Source organism: Nomascus leucogenys, chromosome 17, assembly GCF_006542625.1.
Source record: "Nomascus leucogenys isolate Asia chromosome 17, Asia_NLE_v1, whole genome shotgun sequence".
Taxonomy (NCBI): Eukaryota; Metazoa; Chordata; class Mammalia; order Primates; family Hylobatidae; genus Nomascus; species Nomascus leucogenys.
In genome coordinates, this window is record NC_044397.1 from 16,512,089 (window position 1) to 16,538,248 (window position 26,160).

Sequence of the window (26,160 nt, forward strand, 5' to 3'; positions counted from 1 at the left end):
ACTGTAACTGAAAATTTATCATCAATCCCCTTCCGTTCTAAGAACTTGAACAAAATTGTTTATCATAATTGCATATCAAAATAGAAATTTAGCATTCACAGGTGTCAAAGACCTTTCCTCTCAAAAGAAGACCTATCACAATTAAAATATTCAAACAAACTGACACGGGTTAACTATCACGTACCTATGGAAAATTTATGTCCCTTTTACTTATCTGAGAACCCTCAAGACTAGATTTGAGGCCTCTCAGGAACACCCTATTTTTCACAGAGTTTAATACGTATTCAGAATAATCACACTACAATGACAACTAGAAAGAATATGCTCTAATTAGCTTGCTTTTAACCTGACCCCTTTCTTAATTTTCTATCGTATAAATATCAGAGTATATGAATAGAATGATTAGGAACTATATTTAATAAAATTATAACCTCACAAGAGCAGCAAGTAAGAAAAACGTTAAAGGCATCTTGTAATTCTGCTTTGTTTCTAAAGCAAAATCACCATTATTTGTAGTTAAGCTAAGAAATAAAACAATTAAAATTTCTTGACCCTTCTCTACTTCTTAAGAAGAGAAAATGCCCAAATTAATCTACTAATGTTTAGAAAGGCCCTTCATAAATGTACAAAGGATTACATCAGATACTCAAAGTCAAAGAAAAAAAAGGTAACCAGAATATTCATGAGCATATAAATACTGTCAATACAGCTAAGCTAAATAACTCAAGGAATATAAAGAAAACCTATAAAAAAATTTTGTAAAGGTCTGTTCATTTGCATACTACTATGCCAGTGCTTATAGCAAAATTAAAGCTTGTATTTATGACAGATGTGACAGATATAAAAAAAGACTAATTGTACACAATAATCTATGATGGTTCATTACATGGCAGGATTGCTCTAGCAGATACAGAATAAAAATAAAACAATAATCTGTAATTTATTTTAAAACATTACTGTGGTAGCTTCATCTTCAGAGTGTCCAAATTCTTTAAAAATGTAAGTCTAATAAGCATAACTCCTTTGCTCAGCAATCTCTAATAGCTTCCCAACTCACTCAGAAGAGAATTTTCTACAGGGCCCTGCAAGATCTATACTGTGGTAACCTCTCTAGTATTATCGCCTTCAAATTAAAGACTGGGAGAAAAAATGGAATACCTAGGTAAGGCATAAAAAACTACTAAAAAATAAATTCAAATGAATTTCTGACTTTATCTGGTGGCTCTTCTAAAAAGTACTAAAGAAAAATGTTATTTAATGTCATTTAATGTTATTTAGTGTTATTCCATGACTTGTTCTTTTGCTTTAGTTTTATGTTTGTGTACTAAAAAGAGAACATTATAAGGCTGAAGTTCCTTTTGTCTCCCTCCCTTTTCATGAATTTGTTGTGAGTTATCTAGACCTGCGCTGTACAATATGGTAGCCACTAGCTAGATATAACCATATAAATTTAAATAAAATTAGAAGTTCAGTTATTCAGTTAGACAAGGTACATCTCATGGGCTCAACAGGTACATGTGACTCTTTAAATTTAAGTAATATAACATTTAGAATTCAGTTCTCCAGCTGCTCCAGTCACATTTCCAGTACTTAACAAACATGTTGCTAGTGGCTACTGTATTGAATGGTGCAGATATGGACACTTCCATCACTGCAGAAAGTTGTACTAGACAGTGCTTCTGTAGAACAAGTTGTAATATTTTTATTCAGGAGTTATATAACCCTAAAAAAAGGTGTTACTTTATGTTTCTTAAATTTACATGCTTTCATGTTGTATATATCTTTTTACAACTGAATTTTTCTCTTACTATGTTTATAAAGTCTATTATGCATATTGGTATATAGAACCTAGTTCATTTTAGCTGCTGCATTAATTTCATCATAACACATTTAGATATTTAAATATTTTGCAATTTTTAATACACCAAACAATGCTTTAACAATATTCTTCAACATGTCTCCTGATATAGACATATAAAAGTTTCTCTAAAGTGAATAAATGGAATTGTTTAGTAACAGAAGTTTGGTCATTTTCAACTTTACTAGATATTGTCAAATTGCTCTCCAAAGTAACTTTAACCATTTACCACATATGGTGTGTCCATTTAACATATATTTATTGTCTGTTATTTGCCAGGTAATGATCTAAGCACTGAGCTATAATTCCTAACCAACATCACACACACACACACACACACACACACACACACACACAGCTTACATGAGAATTCCTGCTTCCCTACATTTTCATTAACGCTTAATTCAACAGGTTTTTCTTTTTTTTTAACTAATAGTTGTTTTAGTTTTCACTTCCCTGATATACAGTGACACTGAGTATCTTTTCATAATTTTTTTTGGCCATTCTTATTTCACATTCTTTTGTTAATCTATGCTTCTGCTGAATGAACCACATGGTGTTGCAGATTAATGTGTTGCCAGTATCTTGTCTTCATCTTTGCTTGTCTTTTAAGTTTGTTTCTGTAGTCTTTTGGGGACAATAATTAGTAATATTGTCTTGAGGTAGTCAAATTATGAATCTTTTGAGTTGTGCTTTCCTATCTTGAGGTCATAAAGACATAAAAATTTCTGCCCCCAAAAATGGGGGGATTGGGGAAGGGTATCTGCTATGCACCTAACTAGTTCACATGTGAGTTTATTTAATCCTTATAAAGAACCATCTGGGTAGGTATTATCAACCTTATTTTAAAGATGCGGTAACTGAACTTTTAAATGTCTTTTTTGTAGTAAAAATATAAAATTTGCCACTTTAACTGTTTTTAAGTAACAATTCAGTGGCATTAGGTACATTAACACTGTCACACAACCAATACCACCATCTCCAACACCAGCTCCAGAACTTTTTTCATCATCCCAAACTGAAACTCTGTACCCATTAAATAATAACTCCCTATTCTCTCCTCTTCCCAGCTCGTGGCAACTACCATTCTACTTTCTATCATTATGAATCTGATACTCTGGGTACCTCATGTAAGTGGAATCATATAACATTTGTCCTTTTGTGTCTGGCTTATTTCACTTAGCAAAATATCTTTTGGGTTCACTCATTTTGTAGCATATGTCAGAATTTCATTCCTTTAAAGTTTAATAATATTCCATTGTATGTACAATCAGCCCTCCATATCAATAGGTTTGTCATCCACAGATTCAACCAACCATAGACAGAAAATATCAGAGGGAAAAAACAATAAAAAATAACAATACAATGATAAAAATAAAAATGTTTTAAATATATATACTTACATAGCATTTACATTGTATTAAGCATTATAAGTAATTTATAGATGGTTTAATGTATGCGAGAGACTGTGTCTAGGTTATACACAAATACTATGCCATTTTATCTAAGGGTCTTGAGCAGCCATAGATTTTGGTATCATCAGAGGTCCAAGAATCAATCCCCCGAGGATACTAAGGAATGAGTGTATATGCATTTTATTTATCCATTCATTTGTTGAGGGACATCTGAGTTATTTCCACCTCTTAGCTATTATAAATAATGCTGCTAAGAATATTGGTGTACGAACATCTGTTGGAGTCTCTGCCTTCAATTATTTTGGGCACATACCCAGAAGTCGAATTGCTGGATTATACGGTAATCCTATGTTTAATCTTTTAAGGAATAATACTGTTTTCCATATTATCTGTACCATTTTACATTTCTACCATCAATGTACAAGAGTTCTAATTTCTCCAATCCTCACCAATACTTATTTTGTTCTTGTTGTTGTTGTTTAATTTGGATAATAGCCATTCAAATGGGTGTATCTTCAAAAATTATAAAGTTTGCACTCGGCATGTTGGCTTTTGCCTATAATCCCAGCACTTTGGGAGGCAGAGGTGGGTGGATCAATTGAGGTCAGAAGTTCGAGACCAGCCTGGCCAACATGGTGAAACCCTGTCTCTACTAAAAATACAAAAATTAGCCGGGCGTGGTGGTGGGCACCTGTGATACTCAGGAGGCTGAGGCAGGAGAATCTCTTGAATCCAGGAGGTGGAGGTTGCAGTGAGCCAAGATCACGCCACTGCACTCTAGCCTGGATGACAGAGCAAGACTCCATCTTAAAAAACAAAAGAATTATAAAGTTTGATTTCATATTTAGATATTCAATCCATTTGGTACAAATTTTTTTTTTTGTATAGAATAAGGCAGGAATCTAATTTTAGTTTTTCCCCTTACTGGCTACCACTGCTTCAGCATCATCTAATGAACAGGCCTCTCCTTCTCCACTGTTTTAATATCACTTATATTACAAACCAAGTTCCCATATATTGATGGATGTATCTCTGGGTTTTGGATTATACTTGTCTACCTGATTATCTCTGCAACAATATATTACTACTTCAGTCATATAGCATTAAAATATATTTCGAAATCTGGTAGAGCAAATTTCTTTTCCTTCTTAGGAATTTCTTTGCTATTCTTGAACTATTTTTTCCTATATGAATTGTAGAGTCAGTTTGCCCATTTCCATGAAAATTCTGGTTAATATTTTTATTGAAACTGGGTTGAATGTATGATTAATTGGAAAGAATTGGCATGTGGTGATATAAAGAGTCCTCATCCATGAAAACAGTATTATTTTTTCATTTATTCCAGTCATTTTTTCCATTGCTATGTTAAATTAATCCAATTCCATTGCTATGTTAAATTAATGCTTGGTCTAATCTACCAAACATTAGACCAAAATCTGAGACAAACAATTGAAACAACATTTCTGTCCCAACCACCACAATAAGAAACCAGAAAAAGTTATTAGTGAATATACAAAAAATCTATACACTGTGAGGATATGGGAGTTATAACAAAATACATCCTATTCAATTCATGAATTTAATTTTTTTAATCTAGCCACCGGAAATAATTCTTCAAAATGTACACTATATCTCACCACCTTCAGGAAGCCTTCTGGGATCACTCACCCACAGTATTTTCCCTTATTTTTGCATCCTGAGATTAATGAGGTCTGTACCAGAGATACAAAGTGACAACTTATAGGCATTATATACCCTGCTGCATATGTGCTTAGTTTGGCCAACACAGTGTGAAATCATGTGATTTCTGTGTAAAATACCCTAATTTTACACAGAATTTCACAGTGTGAAATCATGTGATTTCTAACTTTGCTTTAAAACTTGCAGGTTGTATGTCATTCTCAATAATGAAACTGGCTAAAAGACGCTCCATCATCATGATGTTGTTTATTACCAGGGCAGACAAATCACACACTGATTCTTAAAGCTTCCACCTAAAAGTGACCTATTAACCAATCACATTCCATTGGTCAAAGCAAAATCATGGTAAGGCTAACTTCAAAGATGACAGAAAAATATAATCCTGTTATATGCCTGGAAGGTTGAAAGTCACAAATATTCATGTAATTGATGACTTTGCCTTTAATCTCTTCCCCTTTACCTATTCTCCAAACTACCACTAGAATTACTTTTCAAAACCACAGATCAAATTATCTCACAAGTCTACTGGAAAGAAAAAAAAATCTTCATATCTCAAAAAAAAGAAAGAAAATCTTCATGAAACTACAACACCTAGGGGAAAAAAGTAAAAATCACTAAGTATGGCATTCAACACCTTTCATAACCAACTTCAGACTTCTTTACCAGCTTCTTTTCCCAGTATTTTCTTATGTATCTATTCTCTAGCCTTTTGAATATGCCTTGACACATATTTCAAAACTCAGCTCAAACATCATCTCCTCAATTTGGTCTCATTTTTCCCATTTTTCCCAAGTTAGTCTCATTTTTCCCAAGAGAAGTTAAACTAACCTCCGCTGTACTTACAAATCACATTATTTACAATGAGCATTAGCTTTCACTGATTCAAAGTAGTCAATGTGTACTAGGCACTTAAAACATGATTGCTTGTGTGTCTATTATAATGTAAGCCTCTGGATTAGGCATTGATATTCTTGTTCGTCTTGGAATTCGTTATAGTATATAATACCTGATACACAGAAACTCAAAATATTGACTCAACAAATTAAAACTGAAGACAAGTTACTAAATGCCACTGACATTTTGCTTAAGCTCCATCTACTTTCAAGCTTATATTGACTATTTCCAAAGCTAAAATGAACCCAGAGAGAAACTAAAATTTTTAAAAACTACAGAATATGCTTTGGCTATTCTCATCTCTTGGGCTCTGTTTCCGCTGCTTTTGGAAATCGTTTAGATGCCAAGACCTAGGTGGAGTTTGTTATAAAGACAACGAAGTAGCCAAATTATAGCAACATATGTTTTTAATACAATACTCTCACACCTTTTAGTAATTTCAAGTTTGTAAGCACTTTAACAAAGAAAATCTAAAAATACATTTAAAATTTAAAGCTGTTACTTTATAAATTTTAATAGTACTAATAAAACATCTTTATTTCTGCTTCAAACTACTGGTAAGTTAAACTGAAGTGGAGGACTGAGGACAAATTTGATTATTTTAGCCTATCGCTATTCAAATATTAACTTTTTTTTTTTTGAGACATAGTTTCACTCTGTCACCCAGGCTGGAGTGCAGTAGTACGATCTTGGCTCACTGCAACCTCCACCTCCTGGGTTCAAGTGATTCTCCTGCTTCAGCCTCCTGAGTAGCTGGGATTATAGACGTGCACCATGACACCCAGGTGCTTTTTGTACTTTTAGTAGAGATGGGGTTTCCCAATGTTGGCCAGGCTAGTCCTGAACTCTTAGCCTTATGTGATCTGCCCCCTTGGTCTCCCAAAGTGCTGAGATTACAGGCATGAGCCACCAGGCTTGGCCAATATTAACATTTTAAAATGTGATATTAAAAAAAAAAAAAACTTAATTGGTTTGCAGGAATGGATACCATAATGAGAAACAGGAAAAGACAGCATGATAAAAACTAATGGAAAAGAAAGGTTTAAGATAGTTAAGTGTGGGATATTGAAGTTTAGTTAAAAGAGAACTAAAAATAGGCCAAAGACTTGGCAGTTTAAAAAATTCCAGTATAGTAATACAGGAGTTGGCCAGATGCACTCTCATGAGAGTGAACAGAGGTAATTAAGTAGATTATGGACTTTAAGCTATTATTTCAGGAATTCTAGAAATAAATGGAAGAAAAGGTTTAATGGCAGTATGCAGTAGAGTTTTGGTTTTTGGATACAGGAGACTTAAACATCTTTGTAGGCAGAGAAAGGGGTCAATGGAGATCTGCAGTGTGTCAAGAGAACGAGATCCGAGAACAAGGAAGGAATAGCCCTGGAAAAGAGAAAAGTCACCTCCTATTTAGAGAAAATTAAGAAACTAGAATGAATGGGGACTTTGATTATTTACAAGTTCCTTTTTTACCTACTAGCCCTACTATAACTCGCAAATAAAACAACTAAGGCCAAGTGGCCTCAAAAACAATGAAATATCAGTATCAACTGTGATTATAATACTGATATTTCTATATTATTACTGTGAATTCCTCCACTAAAAAACATGACCAGGCCAGGCGCAATGGTTCACGTCTGTAATCCAAGCACTTTGGGAGGCTGCAGTGGGCAGATCACTTGAGGTCAGGAGTTCAAAACCAGCCCGGCCAACGTGGTGAAACCCCATCTCTGCTAAAAATTAAAAAATTAGCTGGGCGTGGTGGCTCATGCCTGTAATCCCAGCTACTTGCGAGGCTAAGGCAGGAGAATCACTTGAATCCAGGATGGTGAGATTGCAGTGAGCTGAGATCATACCACTGCACTCCAGACTGGGCAACAAAGCAAGTCTCTGACTCAAAATAATAATAATAATAACATGACCAATCACCACATAGAGCAAAGCCCAAAGACCTTCTTACTACTATTGGGTTATATTAAAGGCATTGGGACTCAAGGGGGGGTCATGTCTCTTGGAAATGGCACAAAAATCAGTATCAAATAATAGTACAAGAAAAATTCAAATGAAATATTGAATTGTTTCTACAAATAATGAAGTCAAGGCTGAAAACAAGTCTTTGCTGCATAATAATCTGGTCTTTATCCTGAGTTTCTGGCACAAAGCCTCAAAAACCCTTGGAGTTTCTTTTGTTATGCTAACACTGTGACTCAGTGCACACCCCTAGATAGCTTGTGGATGAGGGCTGATCAACATAAAGACCAACACGGTAATTAGAGGGCTAAGACTTTGAGCCAGGCCCATTTGGGAAGGGAGGATGGAGATTTTGAATTTTGAGTTTGATCACCAATGATTTAATCAATCAAGTTCATGTATGCCGAGTCCCAATAAAAACTCTGGAAACCAAAACTATACCAGGTGGAGTTCCCTGGCTGGTAAACTCATTGATGTGCAGGGAGGGTGACATGCCCTAATTCCACGAAGAGAGGGCACAGGAGCTCTGCATCTCCTCCCAGACCCCATCCTATGTGTCTTCATTTCACTGGTCCTCCTTATCTGTATTCCTGGATAACAAAACTGTAATAATAAGCACAGCACTTTCTTGAGTTTTGTCAGTTGTTCTAGTGAATTATCAAACCTGAGGAGGTTGTGAGGACCTCCAAATTTATAGTCAGGTTAAAGTGTCAGTCAAAAGTGTGGATGGCTTGGGGACACATGAAGTATAGCTGGCATCTGAAGTAAGGGTAGTTCTGTGGAGAAGTGAGCCTTTAACTTGCAGAGTCTGACAGTAACCACCAGGTTTGTGTCTATTGGGAGTGAAACAAAATGTCTTCAAACCAGTAAAGTAGCAACTGTTTGGACACTGATATAAAAAAATATGTCTTGGACATTTCTTTCATCAAAGTTAGGTTATTCGTATAGATCATGATTTAAGGTGGCCTACTCACCCATAAAATGTCCATGATTCTTGTTCTTCAATCAAGGAAATAAAATAACCTTAAGGGACTCTCAATCATATGAGGCCCTTACCTGTTCTGCTCCTGTCTACTGCCACATTTTAAGAGGGCCATCTACAAACTTACCAGCAAGTGACCTGCTCCTATTTGGGAGGGAATTCTGCCTTTTCCATTAAATGGTAAGATAACATTTCCCACTGATTTTTGGAGAGAAGGGCCAATTTGTGTCTCCTTTTCTACTACTATTGGTGCCTATGCCTTATCTAATGAAAAGATAGCTATTATCAATCCAAAGATCTTGGACTTCTTATTAAAAATAAATAATAGTCTGGGCGTGGTGGCTCACGTCTGTAATCCCAGCACTTTGGGAGGCCGAGGCAGGTGGATCACCTGAGGTCAGGAGTTCAAGACCAGCATGGCCAACATGGTGAAACCTGGTCTCTACTATAAATTCAAAAATTAGCTGGGCGTGGTGGTGAACGCCTGTAATCCCAGCTACTCAGGAGGCTGAGGCAGAAGAATCACTTGAACCCAGGAGGCAAAGGGTACGGTGAACCGAGATCATGCCATTGCATTCCAGCCTGCGCGACAGAGTGAGACTCCATCTCAAAAAAAAATTATAATAAATAAATAATAAACAACACATTCTTATTAGGCAAAAAATACACTTAACATTTCATGTTACGTGTCATAAGTATTTGTCAAATTATTCCTATAACAAGATAAAATAAAATTTTAGAGAAAAAGATAATTAAACACCTAGTATAGGATAAGAGAGATACCATAAAAATAAGAGTTCCACAAATTATTTGAGTTTATCATCTAATTAAGATGAAATGATTCTTAAGCAGATTTTTAACTTCAAAAAAGAGTACAAACTAAGGACACAATGGCTGATTAATCAGAAACCAATAAGGTTACTGAAAAAACATGAAGTTTTTCACTTGATACAAAGCTTTGAAGTCGCCATTGACATATAATGTAGCTCAATTTGTGGTCAGTAGTAAAATCATTATTTCATGTCCAGGGGTTTTCCAGCATGGATTTCCAAGATGGATAATTTATTGTATCTATGCTTAAGGAAAGTTATTTTTATATTTAAATTTGATGACAACTTTCCTTAAGAATTCTAAGGCAACATCTTCACCTGTAATTTGCAGGTAAATTTGCAGTATCTACATACAACCTCTGCTCACTTCTCACATTTTCACATGCCTGAACATTATTACTACTAATTTCAGAATAAATTAGAGAAATTCTAGAAGCTCTCTAGAATGTTTACAAAAGAATGGAAACAGGTTCAGGATCAAGTTCAAAGAGGCTTAGGCCTCTTGAGAGAATGAGTTATACAGGTGTTACAAAAATGAAGAATCATGAAGAAATAGGCTGACAGCAAAGAAACATGAGAAATCATCAAAACTAACAAAAGTAAACGAAAAACTGAAATCCGTCCAAGAATGCAATACGGAATCACAAAAAGATTTCAACTTTATAAAAGTCATAAACCATGATAGACCTAATCAAACAGTTCTTATGAAAGTTCTTCTAAAACACTGAAAATTTCATGAAGTCTGAAACAAAAACTGCTTCCTATAGTAAACACAGATTACTTTGAAGAAAGATGAAGTCACTGATAGCAGTAAAAAAATGTGGGAAAGCTGGAAACTAAAGAGATTATAAAAGGGACTATAAAAATATTTCCAATATTTGATCATAAAACAATACATTGCATACATAAAAGTCTTAGGAAGAGAAAAACACACAGTCATTTCTTTTGTTAATTAGTATTAACTCAATGTATGATTGCACAGATCAAAAGTGTAGAACTCACAAGAGGCAGAAATTCTTGACCTGAAAGCAGAAAGACTATCCTGAGGCAGAAATCTAGAGGTCATTTGCCCAACAGCAAATGGAACAAGATAAACAATATTAAAACAACTGAAAGCTTATTTATTTTTTTAAAAGATTATAAAAGAAACCATTTATACCAAATTTAAAGGAAAGGAGAGAGATTACTTATTAATCCATCTATATATCATAATTACTAGCAGAAATTTACCAGTGTTAAGACTGTACATACAAACATTCTATGGGTCAGTTTTCTGGATCTGGCAAGCAGGATGACATGCTTACTTTTTCTTGTGCTACATCTAACGTTTACACTGTAAATTCAGGAAGTAAGCTATTTTGAGGGTTTTTTTTCCCTAAAAGCCAACTTTGATAATCCTACATATCTCAAAATTTTAAACAAAGCAAATAATAGAAAATTCTTATTCTCAGGAGAAAAGTAAACTAAGACAATAAATGTCTTCCACATGTTATCTAGTGTTGCAAGATAACAAACATCAATAAGGTACAATTCTTACCATAAAGTTATCTGTTAGGTGATTTTCTTGGGGATAATTTCTTTCTCTTTGGCTAACTACAAAAAGGCTTGTAGTTTACACACAAGGAAATGCTCAAGAGACTATATACTAACCTGGCCCAGTCCAGGCATACCTCCTCCAAGTCTAAGAAGTCTGTCCATATTTCTAGAAAACAGAAACAAAGAAAAAACGTTCCTAAGCACAAAAGTGTTTATTCAATTGCTATCTATATAATTCACCTTCAGTCACTCAGTATGTCAAAAATATTGGTGGTAATTACAACACAACATCAGACTTCCTGTTAATTAACACCACATATTAATTCAAGAAGCTGTCTTCCATGCTAATTAACAGACCTTATTTTACTGCTTTGGTTTTGGGTTATCCCCAGTTTTAAAGACAAGCAATCTTAGCATACTTTCAAAACTTTGCTATCATTAAGTTAATTATATTTTCTTATTGTTATCTAATAAAGTACCTGAATGTAGAAAAAGTGCCTGAAATGCTTATCATATGTATGATTGAATTTCCTTCAATTTGTCCAGAGTGTACAAATAAAAATCCTCACTTTTAAATTAAATTTTAACATCCTCATTAGTAAGTTCTGTGCTAATTAACTTACAGCTTGTCAGTTACCATCAAAACTACATGTGAAAGACATTGTGAGCAGATTATGGATCTCTGAATTAGCATCAAAGGCTTTTAAAAACTGAACTCATTATACTAAAAGAAATACTATAGCATAAACATTAAACATATTAAGATAGTGTTCTAGAACCTACACCGATATTTTGCGTTATTTCAGATGTAGTAGAGATATATGCCTTTTTCACTAAGGAAATTCAACTGTGCTTCTCAATTATAACTTCAGAGTTAACCAATACAAAGTGCATTTACTATATCAATCTGATTTAGTTTTAATGTTTAGAGTAACTACAGAAGATACTCTTACAAGCTTGAAAACCTCATAGAAGAAGTTAAGAAATATCAAGTGTACTTACATGGCCTTAAATAACAAAAAGAAGTAATCAAATTTTAAAAATTAATAACAGTACAACTAAGTAATTTAAAAATGACAACAAAGCAATTTTTTCTACTTGAAAATCGCTATGTCCTAAACAAAATTCCTCTTTTTCCTAAGTGTATGCTTTAGAAAATGGTATTATTACAAATTATATTCTAAATTAAATGCTAAGATTCATTTCATCCTGCGTCCATGTTGTTTCACGAGTTTGAATAGCTATATAAACTAAAACTCAATAATGTACTTATATATTATCCCCCACCAATCACGTTTGTTGAATCCTGGTAACAATTTAACAATGTTAATATTGCAAACTTTATTCAAGTCCACATACAGAAAAGAACTTTACTCAAGTGCACATACAGAAAAGAACACAAACGATATAGCCATGGAATCTTCAAAGTGAACACATCCATGTAACCATCATCTAGTTCAAGAAACAGAACATTATTGGCACCTCAGAAATGCCACCCAAGCCCCGCTTCCAGTCTATTCCACCCTGCAAAGGTAAAATTCAACTTTCAACAGCACAGATTAGTTTGGCTGCTTTTGAATTTTACATAAACGGAATCATATATTTTTCATATCTGGCTTGTTTCATGTAACATGTTTATGAGACTCACAATTTTAAAAATTCCTTTTTTAAAATGAAAAGGCATATAAGAAAACGTGGTAATACAGACAAAATTTCCACTTCACATTCTTAACTCATCCTCATAATAGCAACATTTACAAATAAAATCTCCGTCAAATACTCATTGAAATTCCTCAAATCAAATATGGCATTCAACACACAGCACTTTTTAAAGGCTGAAAATGGGGGGGAAATCCTGTATATTTTATAATATTAAAGCAATTCTCTAGAATATATTACCAAAGAAGAAAAAAATTTCTTTTGGACCATTTCAACCTTACAAACTTAAAGAACCAACAGAAAAAACAAACAACATACAGTATACATTAGAATATATATATATATATTCTAGGCCAAAACTGATTCCCAGCTGTGTTCAGTTTATCTATCCCTCTGTGTTGTTTCTGATGACTTTACGCAGACTCCAGATGCTGTGAATATACATGAGTGATGCAAGAAGCAGAGAGAAAGAAAATCTGGCAGGTCAAATTTGTTTCTGTAGCAAAATTAGGTATCTCAGCAAAGAGGAAACATATTTAACAAATTAAAGCCTTAAGCTGAGATAACCAGGTTTAATAAAAATACTAACATTTGGGAATGAGGTATATTGATACATATTCTAAATCACACCACTTTTCAAAATCTGGTTATCAATCATATTCATAATTTGACATCTGTTAAAAATAATACATTTTCATACTATCTCTCTATCCATCCATAAAATAATAATTAAAAGTAAAATACATTTTAAAACCTTACCTGGTCAGTAACTACAGCTCTTCAGGTGTTAACCTTCAATTTGTTGAGTTTGACAAATTTCTTCTTAAAGAAAGCTCTTGCTAATTCTGGCAGGTACAACTTCCCCAAGTATATTTTATTTTTTCTTTCTCTCCTAAAAAAAGTAAACAAAATAAAATATAATTATTTTGATAATTTAAGGAGGAAAACTTTATACCAAAATCTTTAAAAGAATCAAAATTCCTAAAAATGAAGTAGAAATCAAAACTGCTTTTAGTAATCATTTTCTGAGAGTATAGAATGATCTACCTTACAGGGAGCTACAGAGCACAGTGATTAACCCTGTATCCAAATTTTATCTGTATGTTTCTCTCATGAACACTAACTTTGAAGACAGACATTTCAAAACTTTGTCTTTCCAGACGTCTTTCCAAGAACAAAACAGGCCGGGCGCAGTGGCTCACGCCTGTAATCCCAGCACTTTGGGAGGTCAACGTGGGCGGATCATCTGAGGTCAGGAGTTTGAGACCAGCCTGGCTAGCATGGTGAAACACCGTCTCTACTAAAAATACAAAAAAAATTAGCCAGGCGTGGTGGCGGGCACCTGTAATCCCAGCTACTCAGGGGGCTGAGGCAGGAGAATTGCTTGAACCCCAGAGGTGGATTGCAATGAGCCGAGAACGCACCATTGCACTCCAGCCTGGGCAACAAGAGTGAAACTCAGTCTCAAAAAAAAAAAAAAAAGAATAAAATAAATATTTACTTATATTTTTAAATAAGACAATTCATTCTATCATGTAATTACTGTGTAGGTTAATTGTACATTATTACAAATCTATCAAATATTATGGAATATTAGTGGTTATTTTTCTTATACCCTGAAAATGTGCTATTTTATCATACTAGGAGGCATTAGTAGTCCGTCATTTCTTAATCAATTATTCCCAAAACCACGCCAAAAACACTAAAATGACAAGAATATGGAAAAATGATAAGAACTGTCTAAAATAATGCAATAGTGAAAAAATTATAGTTATTACGTCATCCTTTCGTTCTTATTGTGTTGTCCAAAGCACTGACCCATCTTTCAAAAAGATATAGAACACTAGAGACTTCATCTTTGTAGTCTTTTTTTCAGTCTTCATCTAGCACAGTTAAGAAATCAGAATTTTTCATTTTAATAATGGCAAAAGGAAAAAAAGCAACAAAGAAAATGTTTCACATTACTACAAAATCAAAGATGAATGAAAAGGAGACAGATTATAGCACTCTAGTCTCTAATGATGACAATAAAATTGATGGTACAAGCCAGGATTTACTAACTTCAGTACTACTGATATTCAGGACCAGATAATTTTTTGTTGTTCGTGGGGCTGTCTTGTGCATTATAGGATGTTTAACATCATCCCTAGCTCCACTAGACAACAGCAGCACCTATCCAGTTGTGACAATCAAAAATGTCTCCAAGCTTTACCAAATGTCCCCGGGGGACAAATGTTTGAAGCCATTTTTGATTGTCTCAAAAATCACTCTCAATTGAGAACCACTGATGTAAACAAAATTTCAGACTATGTATCTTGAGATGATAGTACCCTAGATTAATTTTCTCAAACTTAAGAACCAATGAGTGCTGGGAACAGTTTGGCAGTTCCTCAAAAAGTTAAACATAGAATTACCACTTGATCCAGCAACTCCGCTCATTAGTACATACCCCATAAAACTGAAAACAAATACTCAAAATAAGTTCATGTACATGCATGTTTACACCATCACTATTCACAATAGCCAAAAGGTGGAAACAGTCCAAATGTCCACCAAAAAATGAATGGATAAACAAATTCTACTATAAACACATAAAGGAATATTGTAATACGAAATACTGTTCAGCTATAAAAAGGAATGAAGTACTACTTACTGGTACATGTTACAAGTTAGCTGAACCTCAAAATCTCACACTATGTAAAAGAAGCCAGGCACAAAAGGTCACATGTTATGTGATTCCATGCATATGAAATATCCAGTAAATCCATAGAGACAGAATGCAGACTGGTAGTTATCAGTGGGTGGGGAAGGGAGGAAAATGGAGAAAGTGCTAAATGGCTAAGAGATTTTTCTACCTTGGAATGACAGAAATGTTCCGGAACTAAATTGAGGTGGTAATGGCACACTGTGAATGGACAAAATGATACTAAACTGTTCACTTTAAAATGGTTAGTTTTATATTATGTGAATTTCCCCTCAATAGATTATTTTTTAAAGGGTCAATGAGTGAACAATATATTTCTAAAATCAAAAAAGTGACATTCTTACTCAGTTACTTATTCAACAAGAAAGGACTCCATCACACAAAATCTTGCAATAAGAACCTGTTTTCTAAAGAGATGTGTGACGTATCTTTTGATGTCTTATGATGTTGATACAGTTCATACATGGAAAAATGCTAAAGTGTACACAAATGTGAATAAAAGGAAATGGATAATGTAGAAATTTTAAAAATCATTGGACTAATTCTAAATGGTGCCTATAAATCTAAAAATATAAATGTTTTGCAATTATGAAGGAAAGATGGCCATCCTATCTTCAACAAAATTATGAGCTCTCAAAGTTTTCAAAAACATTGCAATTGGGAGGATGAAAAAAATTCTGGATATGGATGGTGGTGACAGTTACATAACACTGTGAATATACTTAATGCCACTAAACTGTACACCAGAAAGTTAGAATAGTAAATTTTATGTCATGCATATTTTCACATACACACGTACAGGATAAAAAAAAAACAAGAACCAGAAGTAATAAGCTAGAGTCTACTAGAAATGTATTTGAAATACAGAACTGATCTATACAAGACAAGTATGTTCTAGGTTCATGCATGATGGCTGATGAGCAGTTCATTCAAACCATGATGCCTATTCAAAGGATGATATATGAAGATATACGTACCTTCAAAACCAAGAAAATATAGAATAAACACTTGTATTTAGGCTGGGTGTGGTGGCTCATGCCTGTAATCCCAGCAATTTGGGAGGCCAACGCAGGTAGATCACTTGAGGTCAGAAGCTTGAGACCAGCCTGGCCAACACAGCAAAACTCTGTCTCTACTAAAAATACAAAAATTAGCCAGACATAGTGGCATGCACCTGTAATCCCAGCTACTGGGGAGGCTGAGGTAGGAGGACCGCTTGAACCTCAGCGGTGGAGGTTGCAGTGAGCCAAGGTGGTACCACTGCACTCCAGCCTGGGCGACACAGCAAGACTCCATCTCAAAAATAAATAAATAAATAAATAAATTAAAATAAAAATTTGTATTTGCTATGTTTAAGCTTTACTAACATTTCGAATACAGTTGTTTTTTCACTATCCTTTTATGGTCTACTGGGCCTAGATGGTAAATGGCGATGACTATTTTGCCTGGTACATGAGAGTCAAGTACTATGACTCTACAGTCAGAGTGCCAGATTCAAATACTGGCTCTAACACAAGTTCTATGTCCTTGAGTAAATTACCTCCCTCCTCCTCAGTTTTCTCATCTGCAAAATAGAGATCTCACAGAGCCGTTTAGAAGATTAACAAAAACAATGGACACACAAAAAAACATTTAACACAATGCTTATCATATAGTAAGCATATAATAAACACTAGCTACTGTCATCAGCAACCCCATCCTGAGCATGGCTACCAACACAGGTCCTTCTTCCTCACATAGTTTGCCACTTTTTGGGTTTCAAAATGCTGGGCATATTTCACATTACTAAATCACACTGGAGATAGGGACTTGCATTTCACAGAATTTAGCAGAGAGACTCACAAAGTGAATGTGTTATACTTAACATAAAAGGGAACACTTTCAATTCTTAGAAATAAAAGCAATAAAAAGGTCGATGGATCTAAACCAAGTTTTTACAGCTATCAAAAAGCAGAAGACTCAAAAGCTCATTCATGGTATAATTAACTTTATGGAAAATATTATCAGACAATATGAATAAAGTGTTTATACCTAACATAATGTCATACATACAGTAATATTTAGAATCCTAATTGGTAAAAATAGTACAAAAAAAGGTATCAGTACTTTCAAAAGTTGATTACTTTCCACTTTTTCTGTCTCACTTTATGTCTGATTAGAACCTGATATTGCCAGATCATGTCCACGCTGGAGTTAAAATAAATCAATTTTTGGCCGGGTGCAGTGGCTCATGCCTGTAATCCCAGCACTTTGGGAGGCTGAGGCGGGCAGATCACTTGAGGTCAGGGGTTCAAGACCAGCCTGGCCAACATGGCAAAACCCCATCTCTACTGAAAACACAAAAATTAGCTGGGCGTGGTGACGGGTGCCTGTAATTCCAGCTACTCAGCAGGCTGAGGCAGCAGAATCACTTGAACCCAGAAGGTGGAAGTTACAGTGAGCCGAGATCACGCCACCGCACTCCAGCTTGGGTGACAAAACGATACTCCATCTCAAAAAAAAAAAAAATACTTTTCAGACTGATGCTCAATCCTTTTTAAGCTACTCCATATTTGTTATCTTACTGTATTTCTAATTCCACTGTTTCATGATTTGTGCAAAGTAGTTAAAACTTCATATTCTCACTTTCTTAAGGACTTTTTTCCAGTGGAAGATCTTGAGTGAGTCAACATTAAATTTAATTATATAAATAGGATTTTGAAAGCAAGATTTCCGCAACTTAGAAGAGTGAGAATGGTGGCTGGGCACAGTAGCTCACACCTGTAATCCCAGCACTTTGGGGGGCCGAGGCAGTTGGATCACCTGAGGTCAGGAGTTTGAGACCAGCCTGGCCAACATGGCGAAACCTGGTCTCTACTAAATATATAAAAACTAGCCGGGCACGATGGCAGGCACCTGTAATCGCAGCTAGGCAGGCTGAGGCAGGCAGAATGGCTTGAACCTGGGAGGCAGAGGCTGCAGTGAGCCAAGACCGTGCCACTGCACTCCAGCCTGGGCAACATAGCAAGGTTTCATCTCAAAAAAAAAAAAAAAGAAGAAGAGTGAGAACAGACTCATCATAAATAATCTATTATGGAGTCTCCTAATTTCAGCATTTGAGTAAGTCATCCATCTGTATCTGTAGGGAATTGGTTCCAGGATATCAAAATCATGGATACACAAGTTTCTGATATAAAATGGCATAGTACCCTATTTGCATATAACCTATGCACATCCTCCTACATACTTTAAAATCATTTTTAGATTACTTATAATAACTAATACAATTAAATACAATACAAATAGTTATACTATATTGCTTAGGGAATAATGAAAAAAAAGTCTATACATGTTCAATATAGATGCAATTTTTTTTTCCTTTTTTGAGACAGAGTCTCGCTCCGTTGCCCAGGCTGGAGTGTAGTGTCGCAATCTCAGCTCACTGAAACCTCTGCTTCCAAAGTTCAAACGATTCTCCTTCCTCAGCTTCTCCAGTAGCTGGGATTACAGGCACACGCCAACCATGCCTGGCTAATTTTTGCATTTTTGTATTTTTAGTAGAGAAGGAGTTTCGCCATGCTGGCCAGACTGGAACTCCTGACCTCAGGTGATCCGCCTGCCTCAGCCTCCCAAAGTGCTGGGATTATAGGGGTGAGCCACCACGCCTGGCCTAGATGCAACTTTTTTCCAAATATTTTCAAGTTGTAGTTGGTTGAATCTACAGATGCGGAACCCACAGATATGGAGGGCTGACTCAAGAAATTTAGTGGCATGCACTGAATTTATAATCTATCGGGGGAGGTGGGTAGAAGAAGCTTGACACAAACCCATAAAAAATATGTAAAGGGAAAGGACAGCAGTGTAAAGTGAAAAAGGCTCTTTAACCAGTTGACCTCAATTTGAATCCTGGCTTCACCACCTGCTCACTATATGACACTAATTTTTACCCTCTTCTAGACTCTAGACCTCATTTATAAAGTGGGGATAATACCCACTTTGCAAGTCTGTTGTAAAAATATGTCCAAAGCAATTTACAGTGCCTGGAACATCCAAGGTACTCAATAAATGTTGTCATTGCTATTCTTGTTATAATTGTTATTATTATCATTTTAGAACTAGAAGAGATTATTTAATCCAGTTCTCCCATTTCACAAATAAGGTCACCAAAGTATCACGCACAAAGCAGAATATGAAATGTCAAAATGACTGCAACAAACAGGGAATATGACAAGTTTCCGAGCAAGAAATCACATGCGTGGATATTCAGGCAAGGCTTTCACAGGTGGACACTGAATTATTAAATGAACATTACTACAAAATTGAAAATTAAAAAAGCACAATTGCTTCTTGTTACTGAAATAAGAGGACTAGATTAAATAATATCTTCCACTTCTAAGATAATAACAATAACAGCAATAATATTTATTGATTTTCATACATATGGTTCACAAACTATATATTAACAAGCACATGGTTTACATGGCCAGTATAAAAATAAGATGAACCCATGTCAAACAGATTAAAATTCAGCTTTTTTTTTTTTTTGAGACAAAGTCTCACTCCCTTGCCCAAGCTGGAGTGCAGTTGTGCGATCTTGGCTCACTGCAACCTCCACCTCCCAGGTTCCATCTCCAGCCTCCTGAAGTAGCTGGGAATACAGGCACGTGCCACCATGCCCGGCTGATTTTTTTGTACTTTTAGTAGAGACGGGGTTTCACTGTGTTAGCCAGGGTAGTCTTGGCCAGGCTGGATCACCTCATGATCCGCCCACCTCAGCCTCCCAAAGTGCTGGGATTACAAGCATGAGCCACCGCACCCGGCCTAAATTAAAATGGCAATATATTATTTACCAAGCACTTTAGGCTGAAAAAAAAAAAAAAAAAAAAAAACTCCCAAAGTCAACAGGTGAAACATCAATAAAAGATCGTAACTTGAAAACTTTCTTCCCTTGGCAAGATTTAGGGGCAAATTCAACACAACATTTAGCCTTTTTCACTAAATAGCACTTCACTAAACACACCTTAACTGTAGTTAATTCAGAACCACTATATATCTTAACCTCTAAACTTCAAATGAGACAGCTGGTAGGTAGCCTTACGTGACAGGAAGGCCACTATTATATTAATCATCTCCACTAAAACTGTGTTCATGTTTTTGTTATTTCAGCAGTATCAGTGCATGTCTTGCCGCTTTTCTCAAACACGTTAAGTCAGTAGCACTAAAAACACACTTGTGACCAGTGGAACAAAATCACTTTCACACTATAACTCTATTTTATGCTAATTTTTAAACCCTTTCCCCTGCCTTTCCATAAAATTTTTATCAACTTATATTACCATTTATTTTCTCGAGAATTTTTCGTTCAGTCACTAGGTTTATAGACTCAAAAGTTTACATTCTTTTTCTTTTGACAGACACAGAGCTACATCCCCAGGAAAATTAAGTTGCAAGATGTAACATACGGTAGCAGATTTCTACTTTACTTAAAACGAGAAATGTAATCAATTCACCAACAATTACTCAATTAGTATAATATTGAAAGTAAGTTAACAGGCATAGTAGAACACTTTGTTTTTAAGATATTCAAGGTCCAAAAGCAGTGTATCTGCAGGACTTTTGTTTATTTTTTGGAGGGAGTTGAAAACCTAACACCAACAGAAAAAGGGTCAAGGCTTACAGGAAGGACAAAAGATAAAACAAACGTATTCAATGGGAAAGTTAATTCTACTCTCTCTCCCTTGTTTCCCCAGTCTGCTTTGAAGTTTTTCAAGACAGGAACAACTATGGACAGAGCACAGACAAACAGGCCATAAACAAGGATTCTCTCTATGTAGAGGGAAGAGGTTCCCATGACGAGAATTCGGCCAAGCAGAAAAGAATGGAGAAAGGAGACAACATCCAGACCTGACCCTGCCAGAGATCCCTGAGGGCAGGCGAAGAGAATGAAGGGGCCCGGGCTCCTCCCTCGCGGCCCAGGCCTCCTGTGGCAACTCAGCTGGGCAACGTGACTCAGGAAAGCACGGGGCTGGCGGCGGCCTAGCAAGGCTGCCTCCCCGGACCTCCCAGGCCTGCCTTCTGGGTCTTACCTGAAGACGGGCGGGAGCCGGATGCCACGATCTGGACCCTTGTCTTGCCTCTGCGGTGACGCGAAGACAGAGGCAACAGCAGCAGCGGCGCAAACCCGACGCGGTTCTGACTCTGCAAACCGGCGATGAATCAGCCCGATTCCATTCAAAAGAGTTGCCCGGGCCTCCCCCGCGAAGCACTTCCGGGTTCACTGGTCTGCTTCGGCTTCCGTTCCCCGACGGCCAATTGGAGACGACGGGGAGTCAGGCGGATGTCCAGGAGGAGCGCTTGGGACAGACGGCGCTCCGGCAGCACTGTGAGGCGGAACTTAGCGCCCTGGTCGCTCGCGCCCCGCCGACGCCTCCTTTTTCTCCCCCTACCTCTGCGCTCTGCGGCCGCCGCTGAGATCTGGGACGGCGGCACATTCAGCCCGGGAGACGACTGGCTAGGAAATGGAACTGTTAGTATTTTGAAGCCCAGATCCCCTTTCATTTTGGTGTTTACTACTATTATGGCCCTCCTCAAAAACTAAAAAGGTTCATTTGAGCTAGATTTAACTTGGTTATCTGAGAAGAAAATGTTTTTAAAAGAGGGGGGGATGGTGTGATTAGAGGGGACCGGTAAGACGCCCTTTTCCGTCAGTCCGCTTTATCCACCTCTTGTCATTATTGCTTTGCAAGGATTGGATTTCAGGGAAAACTAATGTTTCCCAAATGTTCAAACCACCTATTTTAAGCCGAGTTTAGTTTACAGGGTTTAAAGAGTCATTTATTCACATTTCTCCATGTAATTATCAGCAATCACGTTTTACTCATGATCTACTTTGTGCTAGGTTTTTTTTTGTTTTTGTTTTTTTGTTTTTTCTTTTTTTGAGACAGAGTCTCGCTTTGTCGCCCAGGCTGGAGTGCAGTGGCGCGATCTCGGCTCACTGCAAGCTCCGCCTCCCAGGTTCACGCCATTCTCCTGCCTCAGCCTCCCGAGTAGCTGGGACTACAGGCGCCCGCCACTACGCCCGGCTAATTTTTTTATATTTTTAGTAGAGACGGGGTTTCACCGCATCAGCCAGGATGGTCTCGATCTCCTGACCTCGTGATCCGCCCGCCTCGGCCTCCCAAAGTGCTGGGATTACAGGCGTGAGCCACCGCGCCCGGCCTGTGCTAGGTTTTCAAAAAGCAAACTTGCAGAAGATATACTTGACAAGTTGATATTACACTCTAGGTCTAGGTACAGTCTCTGTTTAAGGCAGCTTGTTTACCACGTTCCTGTCACTTTCTGAAATATGTTCCAAATAACAAGCATCTTTAAAGCATTCCTAAATCGAGAATGGTGATTAATCTGCTGGACAGAGGGTGAGGAAAGATTACAGCGCCTGGATCCAAACTGTGATTTGAGTAGCACAATTGCATTAGATTTTTGCTTTAAGATATTCATACCTCTAAAAACACAAAGATTATTTTAGTCATAGGTAATATTTGGATCCACATCTTTATGCTTCCCCCACAAATCTATGCCTTTCTATTCACTTTTTATGGGAGGAGGGAGTGAATAGCCCCATCCTCCAAATAATTTTCCTAATCAGAAACTTGAGTATGAACACTTGCCTCTTTTTCACCTCTCCCCACTGGCCTCCCAATTAGCTACTTTAGAAACCATGAAATGTGTAATCTCCATAACAGCTTTTCCAATCCACCACTTCCCCTTCTAAATACTCCCCACTTTGGCCTTAACTCAGACCTTCCTCACTTCTTTTTTATTTTATTTTATTTTATTTTATATGTATTTATTTATTAATGCATTTTTGAGTTAGGGTCTTGCTTTGTCACGCAGGCTGGAGTGCAGTGGCGCCATCTGGGCTCTCTGCAACCTCCCCGTCCCCGGTCTCAAGCAACCCTTCCACTTCAGCCTCCTAAGTAGCTAGGACTACAGGTGCTTGCTACCATGCCCAGTTAATTTTTATTTATGTTTTTATTTATTTTATTTTTTTAATAGAGACAGGATTTCATGATGTTCCCCAGGCTACTTTTTTAGAATGCTCTTTGATCTTCCCACCTTCGGTCTGACTCCTTTTAATCCATTTTCCACCTCATTGGTAAAAATTTTTGTGCTATATGTAGTCATGCTCCTTCTTTACTTAAAATTCCACTAGTGGCTCCCCATAACATTCATTATAAAGGTCAAAAAAAGAAAAAAAACCCTTAAACTTTGTTTGGAGCACCTTTTGCTCCAGCCATACTAAAGTATTTAGCTGGGGAATAAGATGTCCATAGGGCTTTGAAAAACGCTAACATATTCCTGAGACTGTAGAAGGTGCTTAGGGTGTGCCCGTGCCTAGGGTTATGTGAACACTCAACATAGGCCTGAGAAGGCCCTGAGCTCTAACCTCTGGGTGACCTTGAGGCACTACAGAAGCAAGAACTGAAGGCTAAGGCAGAATTATTTGGTTGGTTGATGCAAAAAATTGCGGTTTTGTCATTTCAACGAAATTACTTTGGCACCAACCTAATATAAAGTGCTTGGCTGATTGTTGAAAGCTTGTCCCAATGTAAGTACTAAACCCCTCAGGAAAGACTGGGAGATTTTTTGGTTGAAGGTGTTTAAGGAAACCTGTCTCTCTAATCATTAGCTGACCACTAAGCTAACTGAGCAGAAACCTGAGTGGTCACACACAATAAACAATACAGACTTTAAAGAATTCATTCATAAGCTAGGTGCAGTGGCACATGTAGTGGCACACGTGTAGTCCCAGCTACTCAGGAAACTAAGGCCAGAGGATCCCTTGAGTCACCAACTCAGACCCTATCTCTAAAAAAAGAAAAAGAATGAGTTCAGAAAAGTCACTAAACCAACAACTACTACAACAAACAGAAACAACAGTGAAGCTTGGGGAATGGGTAGAATCTGATTTCCAGTGTTGCACATTATATTATTTAAATTTTTTTTTTTTTTTTTTTTTGAGACGGAGTCTCACTCTGTCACCCAGGCTGGAGTGCAGTGGCGAGATCTAAAACGTTCAGTTTTCAAAATAGTTAAGATACATGCAAAGAAACAAGAATGTATGGCCCATACACAGGATAAAAATTAATCAATAGAAACTCACCCGAGGAAGCCTACATGCTGGACTTACTAGATAAAAAGGCTTTAAATCAGATATTTTCAATATGTTACAAAGCCAAAGGAAACCATGTCTAAAGAACTAGAGGAAAGTATGAGATGTTTCATCAAATAGATGATAAAGACAAATCATTTTTTAAAACCCAAATAATTCTGGAGTTAAAAAGTGTAATATGCCATGACAGAGACAAATTTTAAATTTTTTTAATAAAATAACAAAAAGGTATAATAAAGTGAAAAGTTCACTAGAGGGGCTCAACCTCAGATTTGAGCAGGGAGGAAAAAAAAAATCAGCAAACTTCAATATAGGTCAGTTGAGATGATCTAGTCTGGGCAACAGATTGAAAAGAGAAAGAAGAAACATGAACAGGCCTCAAAGTCCTGTGGGACACAAGCAAGCATACCAACATGCGCATAATGGGAGTTTCAGAAGGAGAGGAGAAAAAGAAAAGGGCAGGCATAAGACTTGAATAAAAGGATGGCCAAAAACTCCCTAAATTTAATGAGAAACATTTATCTACACATCCAAGAAGCTTAACAAATGCCAAGTGACATAAACAAATCCACACCTCAACACATTGTAATTAACCGATTAAAAGTCAAGGGCAAAGAGACACTCTTGCAAGTAGCCACTTTCAAGAAGAAAAGCCACAAAGAGAGAAGCCACTCATCACATAATCCTCCATAAGATTTACAGTTGATTCCATGAAAGCCGAAAGGCAGGGGATGACATACTCAACGTGCTGAAAGAAAAAGATCATCAAGTAAGAATTTTACCTCCAGCAAAACTATCCTTCAAAAATGAAGGTGGTATTAATACTTTCCCAAAATGTTTGTATATACAAAGATAGAATTTGTCCCTAGGACATTTTCCTTGCAAGAAATACTAAAGGGAGTCCTTCAGAATTAAATTGACACTCGATAGTAATTCAAATCCACATGAAGGAATAAAGAACACTTGTAAAACTAACTACATAAGTAAATATAAAAGTATAATTTTTTAATTTGTGACTCATTTTTCTATTTGATTTAAAAGACAATTGCATGAAGCAATAATTATAAGTCTATATGGGCTTATTGTAAGATATTAATATGACAGTAACAGAAGGGAGAGGAAGAAGGGAAAGAATAATGGAGGAATGAAGCCATATAGTAGCAAGTCTTTGTATACTATTGAAATAAAGTTATTAATCCAAACTAGGTTGTTATAACTTGTTAATTATAATCCCCAGAGCAACTGCTAAGAAAATACTTTTAAAATATATGAATAAAGGACAAGGAAATTAAAATGGCATACTCGAAAATATATAACACAACAAAAGGCAGCAGCAATTAAGAAACAGGAATAAAAAAGACACAAGACATAAAGAAAACATCGCAAAATGATAAATGTAAATCCTACCTTACTGATGTCAACAATCCAAAGGATTTTCCTTTAAAAAGAAAGAGGCTGGGCG

At 36.4% G+C, this 26,160-nt stretch overlaps 1 protein-coding gene across 1 annotated transcript in view; it reads right to left on the reverse strand.

Moving 5' to 3' along the window:
• Window positions 1-21,896, reverse strand: part of PSMD14 (proteasome 26S subunit, non-ATPase 14) — a 103,011-nt gene extending 81,115 nt beyond the window's left edge. Inside the window, exons 1-3 of the mRNA XM_003266167.4 lie at window positions 21,613-21,896; window positions 13,603-13,735; window positions 11,299-11,350 (exon numbers count right to left, since the gene is read on the reverse strand). Of these exons, the coding sequence (XP_003266215.1) occupies window positions 11,299-11,346 (48 nt within the window). The 5' untranslated portion in view covers window positions 11,347-11,350; window positions 13,603-13,735; window positions 21,613-21,896. The remainder of the gene's footprint in view (window positions 1-11,298; window positions 11,351-13,602; window positions 13,736-21,612) is intronic.
• Between the last annotated feature and the right edge of the window lie 4,264 nt (window positions 21,897-26,160).